The sequence below is a fragment of the Euprymna scolopes genome, chromosome 5 (genome assembly GCF_053919585.1).
Source record: "Euprymna scolopes isolate OS-2025 chromosome 5, ASM5391958v1, whole genome shotgun sequence".
In the NCBI taxonomy this organism is placed as follows: Eukaryota; Metazoa; Mollusca; class Cephalopoda; order Sepiida; family Sepiolidae; genus Euprymna; species Euprymna scolopes.
Window position 1 is genome coordinate 65,784,036 of NC_136486.1, and position 20,871 is coordinate 65,804,906.

General features: G+C 30.3%; 1 protein-coding gene across 2 annotated transcripts in view; it reads left to right on the top strand.

Annotated features, from left to right (window-relative positions):
- LOC145276826 (bactericidal permeability-increasing protein-like) overlaps nucleotides 1-20,871 on the top strand; it is a 139,287-nt gene that overhangs the window by 59,947 nt on the left and 58,469 nt on the right. For both annotated transcript variants that reach the window (XR_013868036.1, XM_080128176.1), the window contains exons 5-7: nucleotides 1,946-2,088; nucleotides 16,003-16,066; nucleotides 17,527-17,618. Coding sequence is in view for 1 of the 2 variants with exons in the window: in XM_080128176.1 (XP_079984302.1) it covers nucleotides 1,946-2,088; nucleotides 16,003-16,066; nucleotides 17,527-17,618 (299 nt within the window). In the remaining variant the exon portion in view is untranslated. The remainder of the gene's footprint in view (nucleotides 1-1,945; nucleotides 2,089-16,002; nucleotides 16,067-17,526; nucleotides 17,619-20,871) is intronic.

Consider the following 20,871-nt stretch of genomic DNA (forward strand, 5'->3'; position numbering starts at 1 on the left):
TTCTGCTTTTGTGTACATTTTTCCGGTCAAAGCAACTTCAGCGGCGGAGTTAAAAAAATAACAAATGAAACAATAAGCGTTTCTAACTGCAATCGTGATTTTAACCTTAAATTCACGGTTAAACGAGAAATTGCTTACACATGTTCGGATGTTTTATGTTTCTGTTTTTGTGTACGTATTTTCCGGCCAAAACCAACATCAGCGACGGAGTTTAAACTACTACTACTACTACTACTACTACTACTACTAATGATAATAATAATAAAATATGAATAAATAAATAAAGATAAAACAATAAATCTGCTAGACAACAATCAAACCAGAGATATTCGAAAAGAAACAAAATACAATACCGGAGACATGAAACGTAGGTTTCATAAAATCAGAGAAACAGCAGATAATAAAATAAGCTATGAAATTCTTAAGATTACCATGAGAAAAATGACCAATCTAACAAGTAAGCGTTTGTAACTGAAATTATAATTTGAGCATTAAATTCGCGGTTAAACGAGGAATTGTTTAACACATGTTCGGATGTTTTATGTTTCTGTTTTGTGCGCATTTTTCCGGCCAAAAGCAACATCAGCGGCGGAGTTTAAAAAATAGCAGACGAAACAAGTAAGCGGTTCTAACTGAAATTATAATTTGAACCTTAAATTCACGGTAAAAATCACCATCAGCGGCGGTGTTTAAAATAATAATAATAATAATAATAATAATAATAATGATAATTATAATAATAATGATAATAATAATAATAATGATAATAATAATAATGATAATAATAATAAAATATAAACAAAATATAAAAATAAAACAACAAATCTGTTAGACCACAATCGAAGCAAACTCTACTGGGACGAGATATTCGGAAAGCAACACAATAAAATACCGGCGGGTAGAAGGACATGAAAAATAGGTTACATATAATCAGAGAAACAGCAGATTATAAAATAAGCTATGCAATTTTTAAGAGAACCATGAGAACAATGGCAAACCTAGGAGCACTTAATCACAAGAAAATACAGAAATACTGGTGGAAAAACTTCATAAAACTTCAGGAAAGTCTAATTCAAAACCTGCTAACATGTATCCAGGATGCAAACGTACCAGAATGGATGATCAAATGTAGGACTACGCTGAAACAGAAAGGAACTTTAAAGGGAAACAACCTGCAGCGACCACAAGTCTATAACATGCTTATGATCGTTATGGAAACTTCTAACAGCACCGTTGAGAGAACATACTAGCCAATCTCTAAATACTCGTAGAAATACTGTCAAATGAACAAAATAGAGAACAGATTGACGAAAAATAAAAGTCAAACTACAAAATGGAGTATCCATTAGGATGACAACATATGGAACACAAGAAATCTTTTAACATGGCTGCGACAAAAAAACACCTTAAAAATGTGTAACTATTAACAACCGCACAAGATAGCCGTATAAGAACGAACTATATCAAAACAAACATTTACAAGACACAAGAAAACTACAAATGCATGCTATGAAAGAAAATAGATCAAACAATAAACCACATAATAAGTGTATGCAGCAAACTAACTACAAGATAATATAAGAATAGATACGCCCAGGTTGTAAAACTATAACTAAATAAACAAGTGAATCGTCCCCACTAAGACAAATGATAGAAGCACAACCCGATAGCAGTGCTATAAAATCATATAAGAAATTGGCGAACAATAAACATATCCAAGCAGGGAGAGGAGATATAATAAGTAACAAGAAGGAAAACTCCAGTCAGATTGTAGATTTTGTCGTTTCAGCATATATCAGCGTAAAAATCAAAAAGAGATAAACACAGAAAAAATACACGGAACTGACCAGTGAACTGAAATGGATACGGGAAATTAAAAAAAAGAAGTAAGAAAGAGAAATATTCTACAAATATTGACTACAAGATTTAACTTTGATTATTTCAGCTAAGACATCTAATGGAGGATTCATTATGGAAACAGCAGAATTTAGGAGCATGGTCTATGTGAAAGCCTCTTCTAGCAACGTATTTCTGAAAAGAACCCTTCCGTTTCTCCGTCTAAAATTAAACAACGACGTGGAAAATAAGGTAAGTTTTTAATTCCTCATCAACTCATATAAAATTATTATTGTATACTTAAGTAAAGCCCTATAAATTTACCTCTATGAAGTTGAGAACATTTGCATTCGCTCCAATGATGTCATTATTATTAAATCATCGTAATATACATAAAAATTAGGTATGTGTATATATTCGCATATTTGTCTCTACAGGACATACCACTTAACTATAAAAACAATCGATGTGAGTTTGGAATTTTGATGTAATATGTACAGATTTTAACTTGCCATATGTGTAATTTAATTCCACAGAATTGAAGGGATGAAAACAAGGTAGTGCCTTTTCGCTAAAATTCAGATGACTGATTTTTTCTGAAGGCTTTATAATATATGTCAGATATCAAGCATACTTTATCAAATTTCGACTTTTTTCCGACTATTTCCTAAGGGTACTGAGCAAAATTAATGCAAAGTATTTTATACAATATATGGAACATTTTAGATTTGCATTGGTTTTAATACAGAATAATCACATGCAATATGCACTATTTTAATATTTTCTCCATCCTTACTTCAGCTTAAAAGTTTAAACATTTCACAGAATCTTAATGGTGCACTATATTTAAATCAACATCCGTAGAATTATACCAGACGTATATATATATATATATATATATATATATATATATATATATATATATATATATTTATTTACCAGTGGTAAAAAAAACCGGACTAAAGTGCTCAATGTGTAGTCAGAGCAGTATATAGGAAATTTATTACTGTGAGTCCAGAATGAGTTTACAAATTGTTTCAACTAGAGGAAAATCCTCAAAGAGAGGAAAAATCCAACTAGCATCATCAGAATCCATAGATGGACTAAGTTATAAAGTCAAATAAAAATGGAAAGATCGTAGATAAAGGGGAGTTAGAAAAGAAGGGGGAGTGGTGGGGAGAGGACGTTGGAGTTTAAAGTAGTAGGAGTGTATTAAAAAAAGAGAGGGGTTTATAATTAAATATTAATTATGTGTAAATTCTTATATACGTGTTTTTTAACAGTTTAAACTTAAAAGACGCTACTTTTGTTGATAACGGCATAAGTAACAGTTAATTTAAAGGATCACCATGGCAACAGGTTGGAAAGTTAATGTTAGTGAAGGAACGGGTTGAAAATGGGGTTTAAAGTAATTTAGCCGGGCGGAGAGAGATTGAAAGATATTTATTGTTTATAAAATGGAAAGAAAAAGAAAAGGAAAATAAGTTAATGAATTATACTTTACAGGTTTATTTTAATAGTGTGATGATATATATAATTAAATATAATAAATAAATTAGCCGGGCAGGTAGAAATAATACGTTACAGGTTTATTTTAATAAAATAAAATAAAATAGGTGAAGGAACGGGTTGAAAATGGGGTTTAAAGTAATTTAGCCGGGCGGAGAGAGATTGAAAGATATTTATTGTTTATAAAATGGAAAGAAAAAGAAAAGGAAAAATAAGTTAATGAATTATACTTTACAGGTTTATTTTAATAGTGTGATGATATATATAATTAAATATAATAAATAAATTAGCCGGGCAGATAGAAATAATACGTTACAGGTTTATTTTAATAAAATAAAATAAAATAGGTGAAGGAACGGGTTGAAAATGGGGTTTAAAGTAATTTAGCCGGGCGGGGAGAGATTGAAAGATATTTATTGTTTATAAAATGGAAAGAAAAAGAAAAGGAAAAATAAGTTAATGAATTATACTTTACAGGTTTATTTTGATAGTGTAATGATATATATAATTAAATATAATATATATATAAATAAATAGCCGGGCAGGTAGAAATTATACATTACAGGTTTATTTTAGTGAAATAAAATAAAATAGGTGAAGGCTTAAGTAAGTAACTTAAATAATAGAAAAAAAAACATTTTTAATAAGTAACACACAAATATAAGCACACGCATAAATATGTACAGCAAATGCACATACGTAAATGGGGGAAAAGCACATGCGTGATCACACATACATATATATATATATATATATATATATATATATATATATACATATACATATATACACAAACATACATATACAAACACATATATATATATGTACACATACACAGATACGTAAAAATACACGCATATATACACACAATTGGTATCCTTCGACTTGCCTCTCGGTCTATTATCTACTTGTTAACAACTAATCATTTACTTACCTTCTATTTTAATTAATTATTTAATTTACCATCTACATATAACATATATAATACGCTTTTCTCTTATATTTACCTCTTACTAATTCTTTCAATAATAATTATCATATTTTTTAACACGAAGCTTATTTACATATTTTTCGTATTTGTGTTTGTACATATACTCAAGCACATGCTTCTCCCCCATTTATGTGTGTATTTTTTACATGTGTACTCATGTGTATGTATTTGTGTGTTTTTGTTATCTACTTACTATCTACATTTTATTAATAATTATATTAATTTTTATTATTTAATTAACTTACTTATATCCTTAGTTTTTTTACTTTATTAAATAAACCTATAACGTATAATTCACCTATTTACCCTTCTATTTCTCATTTCTTTCTTCCAACTTAACGCCCGACAATTCAAAAAACTATAAATAATAAATTAAAAACAAAAAATTAATTTTTTCAATTTCTCCCTGCCCAGCTAATTTATATATATATATATATATATATATATATATATATATGTGTATATATATGTGCACATGTATATATATATGTGTGTGTGTGCGTGTGTATGTGTGTGTGTTTGTATATGTATGTATATGTGTGTGTATGTATGTATTTATATGTGTGTATATATATGTGTGTGTGTATATGTATGTATATATATGTATTTGTGTTTGTGCGTATCTTCTATATGTGTGTATATGTATGTGTTTTTTTTATATATATTTGTATTTGGTTACGTATCTTCTACATGTATATTTGTGTGTGTGTTTTTCTGTGTGTATGTGTTTTATTCACTTATTATAAATATCTCCCTAATAATTTTATGAATTTTATTATTTGATTAACTTACTGATATTCTTACCTATTTCTATATTAGTAAAATAAACTTGTAACTTATAATTCATTAATTTATATTTTTCTCTTTCTCTCTTTCCTTCAACTACAACGCCTGAAAATTTAAAAATTATTTATAAAATATTTTTCAATTCACCCCCTCCCAGCTAATTTATATTTATATGTATATATATGTATGTATATGTATATGTATATATATATGTATGTGTAAGTGTTTGCATCTGGATGTATGTGTACTTGCATATATGTTTATATGTGTATATATGCGTGTATTTTTACGTATCTGTGTATGTGTACATATATATATATGTGTTTGTATATGTATGTTTGTGTATATATGTATATGTATATATATATATATATATATATATATATATATATATATGTATGTGTGATCACGCATGTGCTTTTCCCCCATTTACGTATGTGCATTTGCTGTACATATTTATGCGTGTGCTTATATTTGTGTGTTACTTATTAAAAATGTTTTTTTTTTCTATTATTTAAGTTACTTACTTAAGCCTTCACCTATTTTATTTTATTTCACTAAAATAAACCTGTAATGTATAATTTCTACCTGCCCGGCTATTTATTTATATATATATTATATTTAATTATATATATCATTACACTATCAAAATAAACCTGTAAAGTATAATTCATTAACTTATTTTTCCTTTTCTTTTTCTTTCCATTTTATAAACAATAAATATCTTTCAATCTCTCCCCGCCCGGCTAAATTACTTTAAACCCCATTTTCAACCCGTTCCTTCACCTATTTTATTTTATTTTATTAAAATAAACCTGTAACGTATTATTTCTACTTGCCCGGCTAATTTATTTATTGTATAATTCATTAACTTATTTTTCCTTTTCTTTTTCTTTCCATTTTATAAACAATAAATATCTTTCAATCTCTCTCCGCCCGGCTAAATTACTTTAAACCCCATTTTCAACCCGTTCCTTCACCTATTTTATTTTATTTTATTAAAATAAACCTGTAACGTATTATTTCTACCTGCCCGGCTAATTTATTTATTATATTTAAGTATATATATCATCACACTATTAAAATAAACCTGTAAAGTATAATTCATTAACTTATTTTCCTTTTCTTTTTCTTTCCATTTTATAAACAATAAATATCTTTCAATCTCTCTCCGCCCGGCTAAATTACTTTAAACCCCATTTTCAACCCGTTCCTTCACTAACATTAACTTTCCAACCTGTTGCCATGGTGATCCTTTAAATTAACTGTTACTTATGCCGTTATCAACAAAAGTAGCGTCTTTTAAGTTTAAACTGTTAAAAAACACGTATATAAGAATTTACACATAATTAATATTTAATTATAAACCCCTCTCTTTTTTTTAATACACTCCTACTACTTTAAACTCCAACGTCCTCTCCCCACCACTCCCCCTTCTTTTCTAACTCCCCTTTATCTACGATCTTTCCATTTTTATTTGACTTTATAACTTAGTCCATCTATGAATTCTGATGATGCTAGTTGGATTTTTCCTCTCTTTGAGGATTTTCCTCTAGTTGAAACAATTTGTAAACTCATTCTGGACTCACAGTAATAAATTTCCTATATATATATATATATGTATATATATATATATATATATATATATATATATATATATATTTGTTTTATTTTATAAATATATAACAACATATAATTAATATGTATATATATATTAACTGTTGTTGTTATTATTATTATTATTATTATTATTATTATTATTATTATTATTATTATTATTATTCGTATTCTTAACGATGTAAGTACGTCTTAAATGTACGAATGTTTTACAATCAAGCTTTTGAACATTTAATCGACACGAGCAAAGCTGTTGTCGTAGCAGTATCTACTTTATTATATAATGCTATTTTAATGCATTGATTAAGTCGTTTAAATGCAATCAGATAGCGGGCCTAAAATTAGTGAGATTGAGCCAGTACGCGAACAAGTAAGAAGAAGGGTCCGAAAAAGTGTGTATTCTCTCCTAGCGATCCGATAGTATCGGAGGCGATATGAAATAGCCCACCAAAACCAGGATTATTTACAACTCTGGGAGTAAAGAAACATTTTTTTAAACAATACCCCAAAACAATACACCCCATTCTATACAAGCGTACAAGAAAAGATAAGAAGAGGAATGTTCTAAAAATGCCCGTTTTCTTTCTTGAAGAAGAAAAAAAACAGCCGAAAAAAAAACATTATATACAAGTCGACAATATAAGCTGTCTCTTTCAAAACACAATATCTTCTTTTGTCCACTGGATTCATGGCGAGATGATGCTACTCTTATTGTAATAATTTTTATCCGCGTAAAATTTACTGTCATAGTTTTATATATATATATATATATATATATATATATATATATATATATATATATATACACCTATCTCAATAAATCAATATATATATATATATATATATATATATATATATATATAAAGTGGTAGAAAACTATTCTACTGTGCAAGTTAATTTTATTTACAGTGGAACGGCTACACTATATAATTCTCCCATAACATATATATATATATATATATATATATATATATATATATATATATATATATATATATATATATTACTAGAAAAAGTACCCGTCCTTGACTGGGTTCAAAAACAGCCTACAGAAAATGGACTCTGATTCATGAAAGTATGAGAGGTAATGACAAGGAAAGGTTCTAAAGAGATAGTTTCGAATTTGAGGGTATCACAACCAAAGCAAAATATAAGTAAATTACAAATAAATTAGATAAACCCCATAATATATTATACCCTACCTTTTTACAATTAAACACTTATCACAATATTCTGTGGATCTATATTAAAAAAAACTTGTTAAACTTTGTGACATATTTCGATTCTATGGAAGTCAGGCGCGAACAAACACCCCCATAATTTTATTATAACGTATTTCTTCAAACAAAAACATAATTATCAAAGTATACTTTCGCAGATAGATATGAAATGTCTTTATTTAAGTTTATGCCTATTTCCATTCTATAGAGCCCAGGCCCGAACGCAGACCCCACAATATTATCATACCATCCATATTTAATTAAAACATATTTATCAAATTATTATTATGTACATCTATATCAAAAACAGTTGTAAACGTTTTTTTTTTTTTTTAATTTTTATATTTTTTTCATACTTTGGTCACCAGGCATGTACGCAGACCCCCAATGTTAATGAATCATCATTATGCTAGATCAAACATACGCATTCCCGTGTCTCGATACATCTTCTATCATTATATGTGATCAGTTTTCTATAATAGTCAACGATATAGGAGCCTATTCGCGAACATACACACACACATACGTTCAGCTTTATATTATATAATAGCATTTTTGCCCGGCGTTGCCCGGGTGTTTGGAAGTGTATGCTGAGCAAAAAAAAAAAAAAAAAAAAAAAAACGGTAATTTTTTAAACTTTAACCCTTATTATGACCACTTAATATTCATTCTCTTGGACTCAAATAAAGTTATTAAATTAGATCCATGTCTAAGGAACCTATATCTAAAATTTCAAGTGTTTCGACCATAAATTGTCGGAGGCGTTTGGTAGAGTTCTCCAAAGTCAAATCGTTGAAATTTTTCCCCTTAATCGCAAAATTTCTGGCCGAAATCCGGTCAAATCTATTTTCCAAAATCTCAGTACCCTGTATATCAAATTTCGATTCTGTAGACTAAACATTGACAGATTTATTGCGTAGGAAAATGTACACCCCCCCACATACACACCGACACACACACAGACACGTTCACTTTTATAGATATATAGGTATATGGCTAAATACAAACCAACAAAAATGATCATTAAGAAAGTAAAAAAAATAATATAAAAGTTAACAAACCAGTTTTGATTCATCGCTCTACAGAGTTAAATCATGGGAAAACACTATTTAAAAAAGTCAGGAATATGGCGAGGGTAAAAAAAAAAAATACGAAAAAGAAGGGGGTGAAATTACGTACAAACTAAATTAAGTACAAAAAGATTTTGTTTTTGCTTGCAAAGAGAAGGTCTCAAAGACTCAATAACAATAGTTTCTAGAATTTTTTAGATGAAAGGTGAGTCCGACTCACTCAAGACCGTAACCACGCCAGACGTGAAATTCGTGGCACACGCATTGTTATTTGTGAGGTGTTCGCAAATAGAAGAACCATACGTATTACACAGAACATCCGAGGGTAAAAAATTAGCATACCGAATTTGGATGGTTCGTGTATATTCAAACAAAACACATATTTTGCCATGTTCGTCCAGCATAGTGCGCACTGCAACTGTATTTGAATAAATAAATAACAAGCTTATGATGGTGATGGGGAATAACATCTTTGCAACCGTAGTACAGATAAAGATATTTACTTAGAATTTCTCTGGCCAATTTCAAAGTTTTCACCCTCGGATGTTCTGATTAATACGTATTGTTCTTCGATTTGCGAGCACCTCATAAAGAACAATGCGTGTGCCATTAATTTCAGGGGTGACATGTTTACGATCTTGAGTAAGTCGCACTCACCCTTGCATCTAAATTCTAGAAAGTATTTTTTCTTAAGTCTTTGCAACCTTATCAAAACACAATCTTTGGGGACTTAATTTAGTTTCTATGTACTTTTCCCCGCTTATATTTGCTTTTTTCCTCCCATATTCATGACTATTTTTTTAATCGCATTTTCCTCGATTAAGCTCTGTTGAGCGAGGAACGAAACCTGCATTTTTCTAATTATCGTGTTAATTGGTCTGTATTTAGCCATAAATAAATTTTGAACACCCCACTAAGAAAATTTCATGCGCCCCCCCATATATATAACTTATTTACGATACAAAAACCGTACCAACGCTCTGAAAATAATATAACAACAAAACATAGTAACGTTTTATATCAAAAAAACTTATCAGGAGTTAATTAAAACTTAAGAACAAATACTCGGAGATATACGATTTAAAAAAAAATAATGGTAAAAAGGGGGAAGAAAAGGCGAATCCAAACTCGTCTGTAATATGAATAAAATAAAACGAAATATATGTGCAATTAAAATTGAGGAGGTATGAGGACAATAAAGATATATCTCCGAGCATAGTCAATAATCTAACGAACTCCTGTCGTCGGCAAAGCAACGGCTTAGGTAAAACTACAGTTGAGACCAACTCCAAAATCATCAAATACTTTGGAAAGTCAACCGGGCAAAATTATAAAACAATCCATTTTATAGCGATTGACGCAAGGTTGATTTTCAATGAGACTAGCGGGGGTACCCGGCGTTGCCCGGGTCTTTGGAGGTGTGTGTGCTGTTAAATAAAAAAGGCACGGAGGGTGGATCGAACTCGAAGCCCTGAGGCGAAGTTTGAAAATAAAATCGGCCAGCCAGAATGAGTTACTGAAAATGTTTGAATGTATTTAAGTAAGAACCAAATTGACAGGTGCGCGCACGGAAGTCGTCGAGCGTTACGACGACGACGTGGACGACGACGACGACGACGTGGACGACGACGACGACGACGTAATAAATGAGGTCAATGACCAGGTTTGTTTGTTATAAGCGAAGTAAAAAAAGAAAACATAACAACGAACGTTAAAACTTTAGCTGGGGGGGTGTAATCAAAACATCTAAAAATAAAACACAGAAACACTAACGTAAGGCAAACGAAAAAAGAAAACAGAAAAACGAACATGTGAAAAATGGCTTGAATAAGCCTGTTTCGATATTAAAATTTAAAATATCGGTGGGTACCCGGGTGTTTTTGGGTGTGTTGTCGGGGGTGGATAAGCGAAGCAAAAAAAAAACCCCAGAAAATCGAACGTTACGAGAAAATGGCTTAAATAACACTGGTTCAATATTTAAATTTAAAAAATCGAAAAAAAGAAGACAATTCACACCACGAACCCAAGACGCTTAGATAATGAACCAACGCGCTAATCAACTGACCTAATGCTACGTACATGCCATTTGTTCAGTTTTTCACCTATTTAATAATAAATCAGGTCATGATCGTCGTCACGAGAAGACCGTTTTTGTTGACCCCCCCCCCGGTCAAAAATTGTTGATTTCGGGATAAAAAAGGAAGGTTTTTGGCCAATTTTTCGAGCGAAGGATGGCGCTTCGATATGATATCGAGTTTTTGAATTGTCGTCGTGTCTGTGGAAAGTTTTTAGCAGACACACAAACATACACACATACATACATACATACATTTTCGCTTTTATATATATATATATATATATATATATATATATATATATATATATATATATATATATATATATATATATATATATATAGATGATGGCCAATGGCAGATTCCAAAACAACAGACGGGCGAAAACGATACGGTTAGCCTTGTTACGTCCCACTGATATATGTTGTTAAATGCGTGTCTGTAAGTTCAAGGAGCTTCGGCCTACAAAGCCAGCAGCGCAGTAGTAATTAAATTCATAAATAACATAACTTTTCGTAATGTGAGGCAAACCGTCCTTCGTTGTCCGGAATTGAATGAAGGTCAACACACGTTTCACACTCGCAAATTTTTATTGTCATCGGAATTGGGCAAATCGCCTGATTTTTAATCGAATCGGGTGATTAGCCGTTCTAGTTTAGCACACATCGCAGTGCACTGGGGGAAAGCTTCACATGTCTCTAAAAGTTAGTAATGTAATCTAAATTGCGCTGTAGACACTCTGCTGTTAATTTTACAAAATTATATTTTTTTATATATAATTGCTTACAATAAATATAAAAATGCAAAGTCAAGTATCATGCTTTAATAGTGCTCTAAACAGAATAATTCTTTCAGACGCTGTTTTGCTTTAAACAAAAACATTTATTTCAAACCCGACCCTATCATATCAACGGGCTTATTTTTGAAATTATATATCTAGCTCTTCGTTTTGTGGGGTAGTAACACTTCTCGAATGCCATGTGATGTTTCAGTGTGTAAGCTCCTAACTTTAGTCCAAATCGCCTGTTTTTTCTTCATTGAATTAGTTCGATTCACGGTATTTATCGAAGTTATTCCGGTAGAAAACCTATTTAAGAATACCGCCAGAAACATAAATTGCCGTTGTTTGAAATTGATAAGACTCAGCCCAACAGTTTCCCAATAATCCATACGAAAAAAATATTACACTCCATACACCCATAGAAAGTATTTTATTATATAATAGTAGATATTTTTTCGCCTTGCGGTTGTCGAGTGCGAATGCAGACACCTCGATAAAATCTTAACTATATTTTATTGGCGAGAGTAAGGGTGTCGGACATATGAATGAAATTATATTGCAAATCTCTATCAATCCGCCTAAATTTTAAGCAAATAAATAAATAATTGTTTCGATTTAAGACAAACAAAGATGAAAGAAATCGAGTAACAATGCCGTAGAAATACAATTACAATGACCCCCATTTCTGTTTTTAGCTTTATGCGTGTAGAAAATTTAAATCTCTTTTTGCTATGAGGATATAACTGTCTGTATTTTATGTGAGTGGTGTGATTGTATTTTTTGCAACTAACATGTTGTCCTAAACTTTGTCTTTTGAACAAATATTTACTGGAAAAATGTTAAACACCCTAACAACTGAGAATATTTTTGACACGTTTATTCGCTATATGTCAACTGCATATATAATATAGTATCTCTCATTAAAACTTGTAAAATAGTTTTCTTTTTTTATATTCCACACCAAATTAAACCAACAGACTTAATCGTCTCAACTTTGAATCCATTTTGTTAACAAAATTAGTTTCACTTAGTATGTGGGCAATTATCATATCGTATGTATCAAATCTTTCTAGAAAGACTTCTGACTAGAAAATATAAGTAAATCCATGTAAACAATAGAATCTTCTGATCGAAACGATATGATGATGATCAAAGTATTGATATGTAATCACCGTAACGTAGTGGGGACTCATTAATTTCTATGTGTGCATAGTCCAACGAAATTTATTAAAGTGTGCTAAACCATGAGAGTTTTTAATTGTTCACAGTTGTTTTTATTATTTCATTTCCGAAAATTTACTCCAGAAAACAGTCAAAAGAGATAAAATGTTCGAAAATTTTTCCTCGAATCGTTTTAGATAAGCATGTAATAAACAAATGCTTCTCTTAAGAATGTTTCAATCACTATCAGATTTTACCCGAATCATTCATATTGTTATCTATCAGATTATTTGGAGAGGAATAGGTTTCGCCATTCTTCCACAACAAGTAATTTTATTTCTTTTTATATCCCCCCCAAGAAAAATTACTTTCACTTAGGACGTGGGTAATCGTCACATATTTCCTCTTGTATGTACCCGAGTTTTTCTAAAGAAAAAAACTCTTACTAGAAGATATCAGGGACTTATATGCCAGGAGTAGAATATTTGGATCCATACGATGTGATAATAATTACGTTATCACCTAAATATAGTAGAATCTTATTTTTTTGTGGCTGTAGTCCATCAAAGAGCGATACGAAATTTATTGAACTATGCTTTACTGTGAGAGTTTATCTTATTCGCGTACGTTGTAATTATTTCATTTTTGAAAGGTTTCTGCAAGAAACAGTCAAAACTGGTAAACTGTAAGCAAATCTTTTCATGAATTGTTTAAGATAAGAATCGTTAAAAATACATGTTTGTTACTTAGCGCCCCTATTTGCTTGTTTCCTGAGAAGAGTAAACGCAACCCATTTATAACGCTGGCTCAAAGCATGAAATACACAAATGCTTGTAATTAGAATGCCCCAGCGTTTTACTTATATCAAAAACAATATAATATTTTACCTGAATAATTCATGTTTTTGTCCATTAAATACATTGGAGCGGAATAGGTTTCGCTATTCCTCTTAAACAATTTATTTTAATCAACGTTTTTTCTAACCAATAAATAAATTACTTGTGTATTTACTGTAATAGATGCATATATACTGCGATGGTTTTCTTTTTGTCTTAAAAAATGTGTTTAAAATAACATGCCTTTTGTAACAGTACATTGTGCAATACTTTCTCTTCTGCAGTTCGATCAGCATGCCTATTTTCTCCATAAACATTCTGAGAAAAAAACAGTCGATCATTCGACACGCTTGTTACATTAACTTTTTTTTTACCAGCCTTTATAATTTTTTTCTAATAAGCATGGCATGAAATTCAGTTTTTGCTTATTATCCACGACGGATTATGGCGCATAAAAAATGGAGAGGTCATGAATGCCTTCTGTATACGGACATAAATTGAAAGCCCACTGGAACGATCTTCGAGTGTCTAACGGGGTTTCTCAGGACAATCTGGTATGAAGATACATTTCCCTTAACCTAAACCCTTGTAAAATATTAACAATTGCATAATATTTGCAGCTCGTATCAAATCTCTTCGGTATGATAAACCCACACTGGTTTTACGAGGGGTGCATCTTCTCCAAGTGATGTTACCGCAAGTTGAAAACACAAAGTTTGATAATACACCAGATTAGATGATTTTTTTGTCCTGAAATCCATTAAGACTAAGAACAGAAGAAAGATATAAACAAAAAAAGCTATACTATAACACCTGACCAGTAGTCAAGTGAGGAGAGGAACATTATGTTCCTAACTTCCTTACTAACTCAATTTTTTATGTAAGAAACAACATTAATGGAATATTCGAATGTCTGTGTATTTCATATAAGGATCCAATGTTATCTTCTAAGCAGGGGCTTCTTGATTTTTGAAAACTTAGATAGAGTGAAAATAAAAATGTATGGCTGTTAACCTTTTCTTGTTAACCAGCATCTTCCTCGTATGATTCGCCAACTTATACGATTGCTTTGCTCATATTTATTTACAATACAAATTTCAACATAAAAACTTGAAATACAAACGCCAACAAAAAAAACTGTAAAAACTAATTTTATATCAGAACAGAATAAAGATATAAGTATACTAAACCATGTGTCTAGAATTCTTATTGGAGTTTGAATCAAGGCCCATTACACTTTTTAATTATATAAAATGATTACAGTCAATAAGGCAATATTGAAAAGTATTAATTGACCTTCCGAGAATCCTGTTTTATTAATGTCAAATGTTCATGAATGAAATCCACTGCAAAACTGATATATTTATTTTTGCCTTTGATCTCTTGGCAGTAAAATTTTCGCTGAAAAAATGACTGCAAAGCTTGCTGCATGTCTGAATAACAATTATGTAAAATTTAAAAGTTTAGCTCCAAAATTGGGTGAATAGTTTGCTAGAGACCGCAAAGATTAGACCTTTTAAAATTTGACCCCTTGGCGGCGCAAATATTCAGCCCGAAAACGATTTTGACGACTAAAATTTGACAGAATAGTTTGTTAAGGAAATGTATAAACACCGAGAGAGACGCACACACGGACCATTTCATTTTATAAATATAAAGAGAGATTAGCACTGTTCAAATTTCACGAAAATCATAGATATCGCATTTTATTATGATCTGTTTACACTACTTTTAAGACACTTACATGAAACTCAAATAAATAAATACGGTAACCTTTTGTAACCGCTTGCGACTATCAGATTTGTTCCAACATTTCTGAGTCTCCAACTGATATATCTTTTAATTTACAGGTTTAGCGAGATATATGTTGCATGTAAATTCTAATAAACTCCCTTTTCACCAGTAACATGCTAATTTAGTTTCCATTTTTTTTATGGAATGAACCCTAATTGACAAGTTACTGGTGAAATAAGATTTTTTAAACGTTTAAGTTAGGCAGAAAATTGGTTACTCCTGCTAGTAAATACAAACACTTTAAATTTTATCAGATTCTGTACAACTGTATTACCATAAAAAAATGTTTTGTTTCGTACATTTAAAAAGAAACTTTTTTTCAACAGTTGCGTGACAGTGCAGTAAAGGTCATCAATAATATTTTTGCTTCAAGACTTTACAATTTTCCACGTAAGTGATATATTTAATTGATCATTATATTACAGGTGCATATTTTGAAGATATTAACCTGGAATAACATTTAAGGAATCGAAGTGATTTACAATATAAAGATAAGATTTATTCTTATCAAGCAATTTATTTTTTTATTCAAATTATTTTTCAGTAGGAAAAATATTTTGCAATTTCTTTTCGCATTGTTAATTTGTATCAAACAATATTTTGTTTAATTATCAGGTCAGTAAGTTCGAAATATGTAAGTTTTATTAGATTAATTCGGGTTGTTTGAGGAACACAGTTAGGAATTACGTAATATTTCTACTCCGCTCTAGATGACGGAAAAAGAACAGGCTAACTCGCGCATTAAATATACGGTCTCGTTCGAATTTCAGTACACGTTCCTGACTTCGATAGAAAGATTATTGAGTTCGGCAATATCCATGTAAATTAGGGCGATATGTCCATAAGCAAAATGTAATAAAAATAACAACCAAGATTGAAAAAATGGTTGGAATAAATTTGCAATTTATTTTGGACTTGTGAAGTTGCATCAAATATTTCTTTTTAATGAATAGTTAAGTAAGTTCGAAACACGTAATTATTATTAGACGAATTCGGGTAGTACGAGGGACAAAGTTAGGAATTACTATATACTTCTGCTCGGTGAAAGAACAAAAGCAAGCTAACCCGCGGATTAAATGTACCGTCTGTTTCGAATCTTGGTACAGCTTCCTGAGTCAAATAGACAGATTCCTAGGTTCGTCAATATCCAAGTAAATGAGGGGATATGTACATAAGCAAAATGGAGTATGCGTAACAACCAAGATTGAAACAATGGTCAGAATAATTTAAATAGCAAAAAAAGAATATGATGCATTTATTCATTTCAACGGATTCTATTACTATTGGTATTAATTTCCACGATGGCGCGGACTGGATTCACACTCGTAATATTCAGGTTTTTACTTTTAACCTAATAGAGTTAAAAACAAAAATTTATTGCACGCTAGTTAGTGCGAAAAAATAAATGTCGCTTGGGTATACAACTGAGATGAAGAAAATAACGTATTTCCTGTATCGATTTGCAATCTTGCTTGAGTAACAATTAGAAATAATGTTGTTCTTTTAGAATATATTCATACTTGTAACATTTTATTATTTCGTGAGACTAGCCGAAGAGAGCACGTAAGTTTTGAAGATGCTGACAAGATTGGATATCTACTGTCGCATTTCCTGTTCGATTATATTTTCATCTTCAAATCCTATGATATATATATATATATATATGTATATATATATATGTACCTTCTTGAACTCATCAGCAAAAACGGAAAGTTCTCATTGAATACAAAGTATTAAGCGTTTATTATATAATACGCATGAAGGATCAAAATAACTCCCGTTGATCTGTAACTAGTACCGGACAATTGATTTATGTATACATCTAAGTGTTTGAATTTTTCCTCTTTTAGTGATTCGCCGATTAAAGTATGGCTATGTCTTCGACTATCGTTTGGTATCAGATCCAGTCATTACCGCTACTAGCATGAGAACCAATCACAAAGTAAGTTCAAATTATCCAAGTAAGAATTTATAAATAGTACCAAATTACTTTGCGGTGGTAATAGTTGTTCTGGTTGTAGGTAGTTTGTAGTTGTTAGTAGTTATTGTAATTGTAGCAACGCCGGTAGTCTTAGTTGTAGTAGCAGCAGTAGTAGTTTTATATTATCGGCTCTCCATAAATGACTTGTTGAGTTTCAATTCAAATCAAAACCATATAAATAGCATTTTCCCTGATCCGAAAATTGATTTGAAGATAATTTTAATGTGCCGAAACATTTCCAGATAGAACGTATATGAACTGAAATGTATTGCTTGCTTTGTAGACTTTAATTTACTAAATTAATAAGTTGCGGTTGATAAAAAAGCTTAATATTTGTTTAAATAGACCTTAGTCTTTAATTCAAGGTAATGATAACCCTACAGCTATCTCTAAGACTCTCCCCGCTATTAATCATACACTGTACACCATGCATGATCTAAATTATTAGCGTGTAATGTTTTAGCAAAACAATACCAGGCTCTTAACTGACTACTTTTTTCAGAATGTATGCGTATCCATTGACGTATTACATTTTTACATAACTACCTGCACAAATCGAAAAAAAAAAACACGTAGCAACTATTTTCATTATTTGCATATATAAATACACATACTGAGATGAATAGATCAATATAAAAAGAAAGAGAATGACATGCCCACAAAAATAATATAAATTGGTTCCGCACTTATCTTCAACACTTTTATACCGAAGCCTATACAAATGACATAATCATGGCGAATTTGACATGATTTTGGACGATCGTATTCTGTGGAATGAGTTTCCGATATAAGAGTTGACTATAGATGCAAATAAAAATCAAAACTGTTTATTGACCCCATAGGCTTATATATATATATATATATATATATATATATATATATATATATATATATATATTGAACGTTATAAATGAGTGTTGCTATTTACATAATTACTGACTCCAGATATAAGCTTCATTTTTTTAAATTTGCATCTTAAAAGAATAAATGCTATTTAGAATATCTTTATGTCTATTATTGTTACAATCTATATAAGGGGCAGCAATGTTCTGAATGTTAAATTAAGTTAGACTCACACATGCACTTATATATTATCTGTCTACTCCTTTTTTTGGGTTTTTATTATTTAAATATATTCTGCTTGAGATACCAAGAATTACTGTAATATATATATAGATTTTGTTATTGTTGTTTTTTCAAGCGATACATACGGTTAATATTGGCTCCGCCTCGAAGCTCATTTTTTATTTACTTAGAAAGTCGCCCTTTTAATTTGTTTGGACGTATATAACATTTTTATTTATTTATTTATTATTTTTAAAACAGTAATCTACGTACACGCGTGTTTCGAGGTCGTTACCTCTCGTCAGCGTAGTTCAACTGTTTCTAGGGATCGAACCTCAGACCATGACTACCACAGTCCGGTGCCTTAACCGTTAGGCCATAATCCCTAGATCAATTATACTGTTTATTTTTACCGCTTATAAATTTAGCTTTTGTTATTGTTTTTTCTTCAAGCGATACATACGGTTAATATTGGCTCCGCCTAATATATATATATATATATATATATATATATATATATATATATATATATATATATTAGTTCTTGTGAAGTAAAACATTGTTTATTGCAATTATAAAGGAAATGCGTATTTTTTAAATAATCGTTTTAAAGAAAAAAGTGAAAAATTGATCTGATTTGTTATTTCTATATATTAATATTTATATATGTATATTTATATATATATATTTATGTATATGTATATATTTATATATTTATATATGTATATATGTGTATAAATCTTTATATATTTCTATAGATATTTCTCTATATATTTATACATATTCATATATTTATATATATATAACTACTTCATTTACTCACATAAAATTATTATACTAAAATATCAATTTATGCGTAAACTTTAAGTATTCACTTCAAACGTGCTAAATACGTAGGTAGAGCTAGTTAGTAATTTATAAAAAATATATGGCGATTAAGCTACACTGAATATTCCGCGTTTCATTCACTCTAGGATTCTTCAGGCTTATGCGTCAATTTTGTGGTTGTCTGTCGTTTTTATATACGCACCTTCTATTGAGATTTTAGTTAGCCAATCAGCTTTCTAGTATCCACCGACCCCATCCTATCAGCCAATTGACATGCACTTATAGGACAACAGCCAATTTGCCCTCTGGTTGACCTGATTCTGTGTGTTCTATTTAGCCTGGATATCTTGTGTCTTTACCGGTTTTAAATCTACGTTAGTTTTTCTTATATATATATATATATATATATATATATATATATATATATATATATATATATATATATATATATATATATATATATATATATATATACATATGTATGATAGTTTTTGTACATCCATGTTTATTTATTTTATTTATTTGTTTATTTTCTATTGTTTTTGTAAGTTTTAAAGTTATTTTTATCTCTATCCTAGAGTAAATTTTATCCTATGAACACAGTTGTTCGCTGTTGCTCTCCTACAGTTTAATAGATGTTGGGGTTCTTTAAAGTACAGGATAGAAATTTTTTCATGATGGCATTATCTACATGGGTCGTCTAGGTATCTACAGGTGTTTGCTTGTCTTATATTTATATATATATATATATATATATATATATATTTATATATATATATATGTATATTTTTATATTTATATATATATATTTATATATATATATTTATATATGTATATATATATATTTATATATATGGATATATATTTATGTAAATGTATATATATTAATATATATGTATATATATTTTTTTATTACATTTTCGCCCCAAACAAGTCATATTGCCACTTTGCTGTAGGGGGCTACTATCAGGGACATAATCACCTTGTGTAGGAAGTTGGACAGCAAGATGTCGTTTAACGTTGCACTTGAACTTTTGCATGTCAGTACAGTCGGGGAAGCAGGGATCCGGAAGGGAGTTCCAAAGTCTAGCTTTTTCTAGGGAAGACACTAGTGAAGTAGAAGACTCTCTTGCCTCTAGGGATATCTTCTGTGAAGGGGTGGGATTTAGCTGCTTGTCGGGTTTGTCGGGGGTATTTACGTCGAGAGGGAACAAATGCTTGCAGTTCGTCAGAGCATTCACCGTTAAAATACTTGTAGAACAGGCAGAAGGATGCAATATTTCGTTGATGTGACGGAGACTGAAGTTTAGCTGACAGTTCA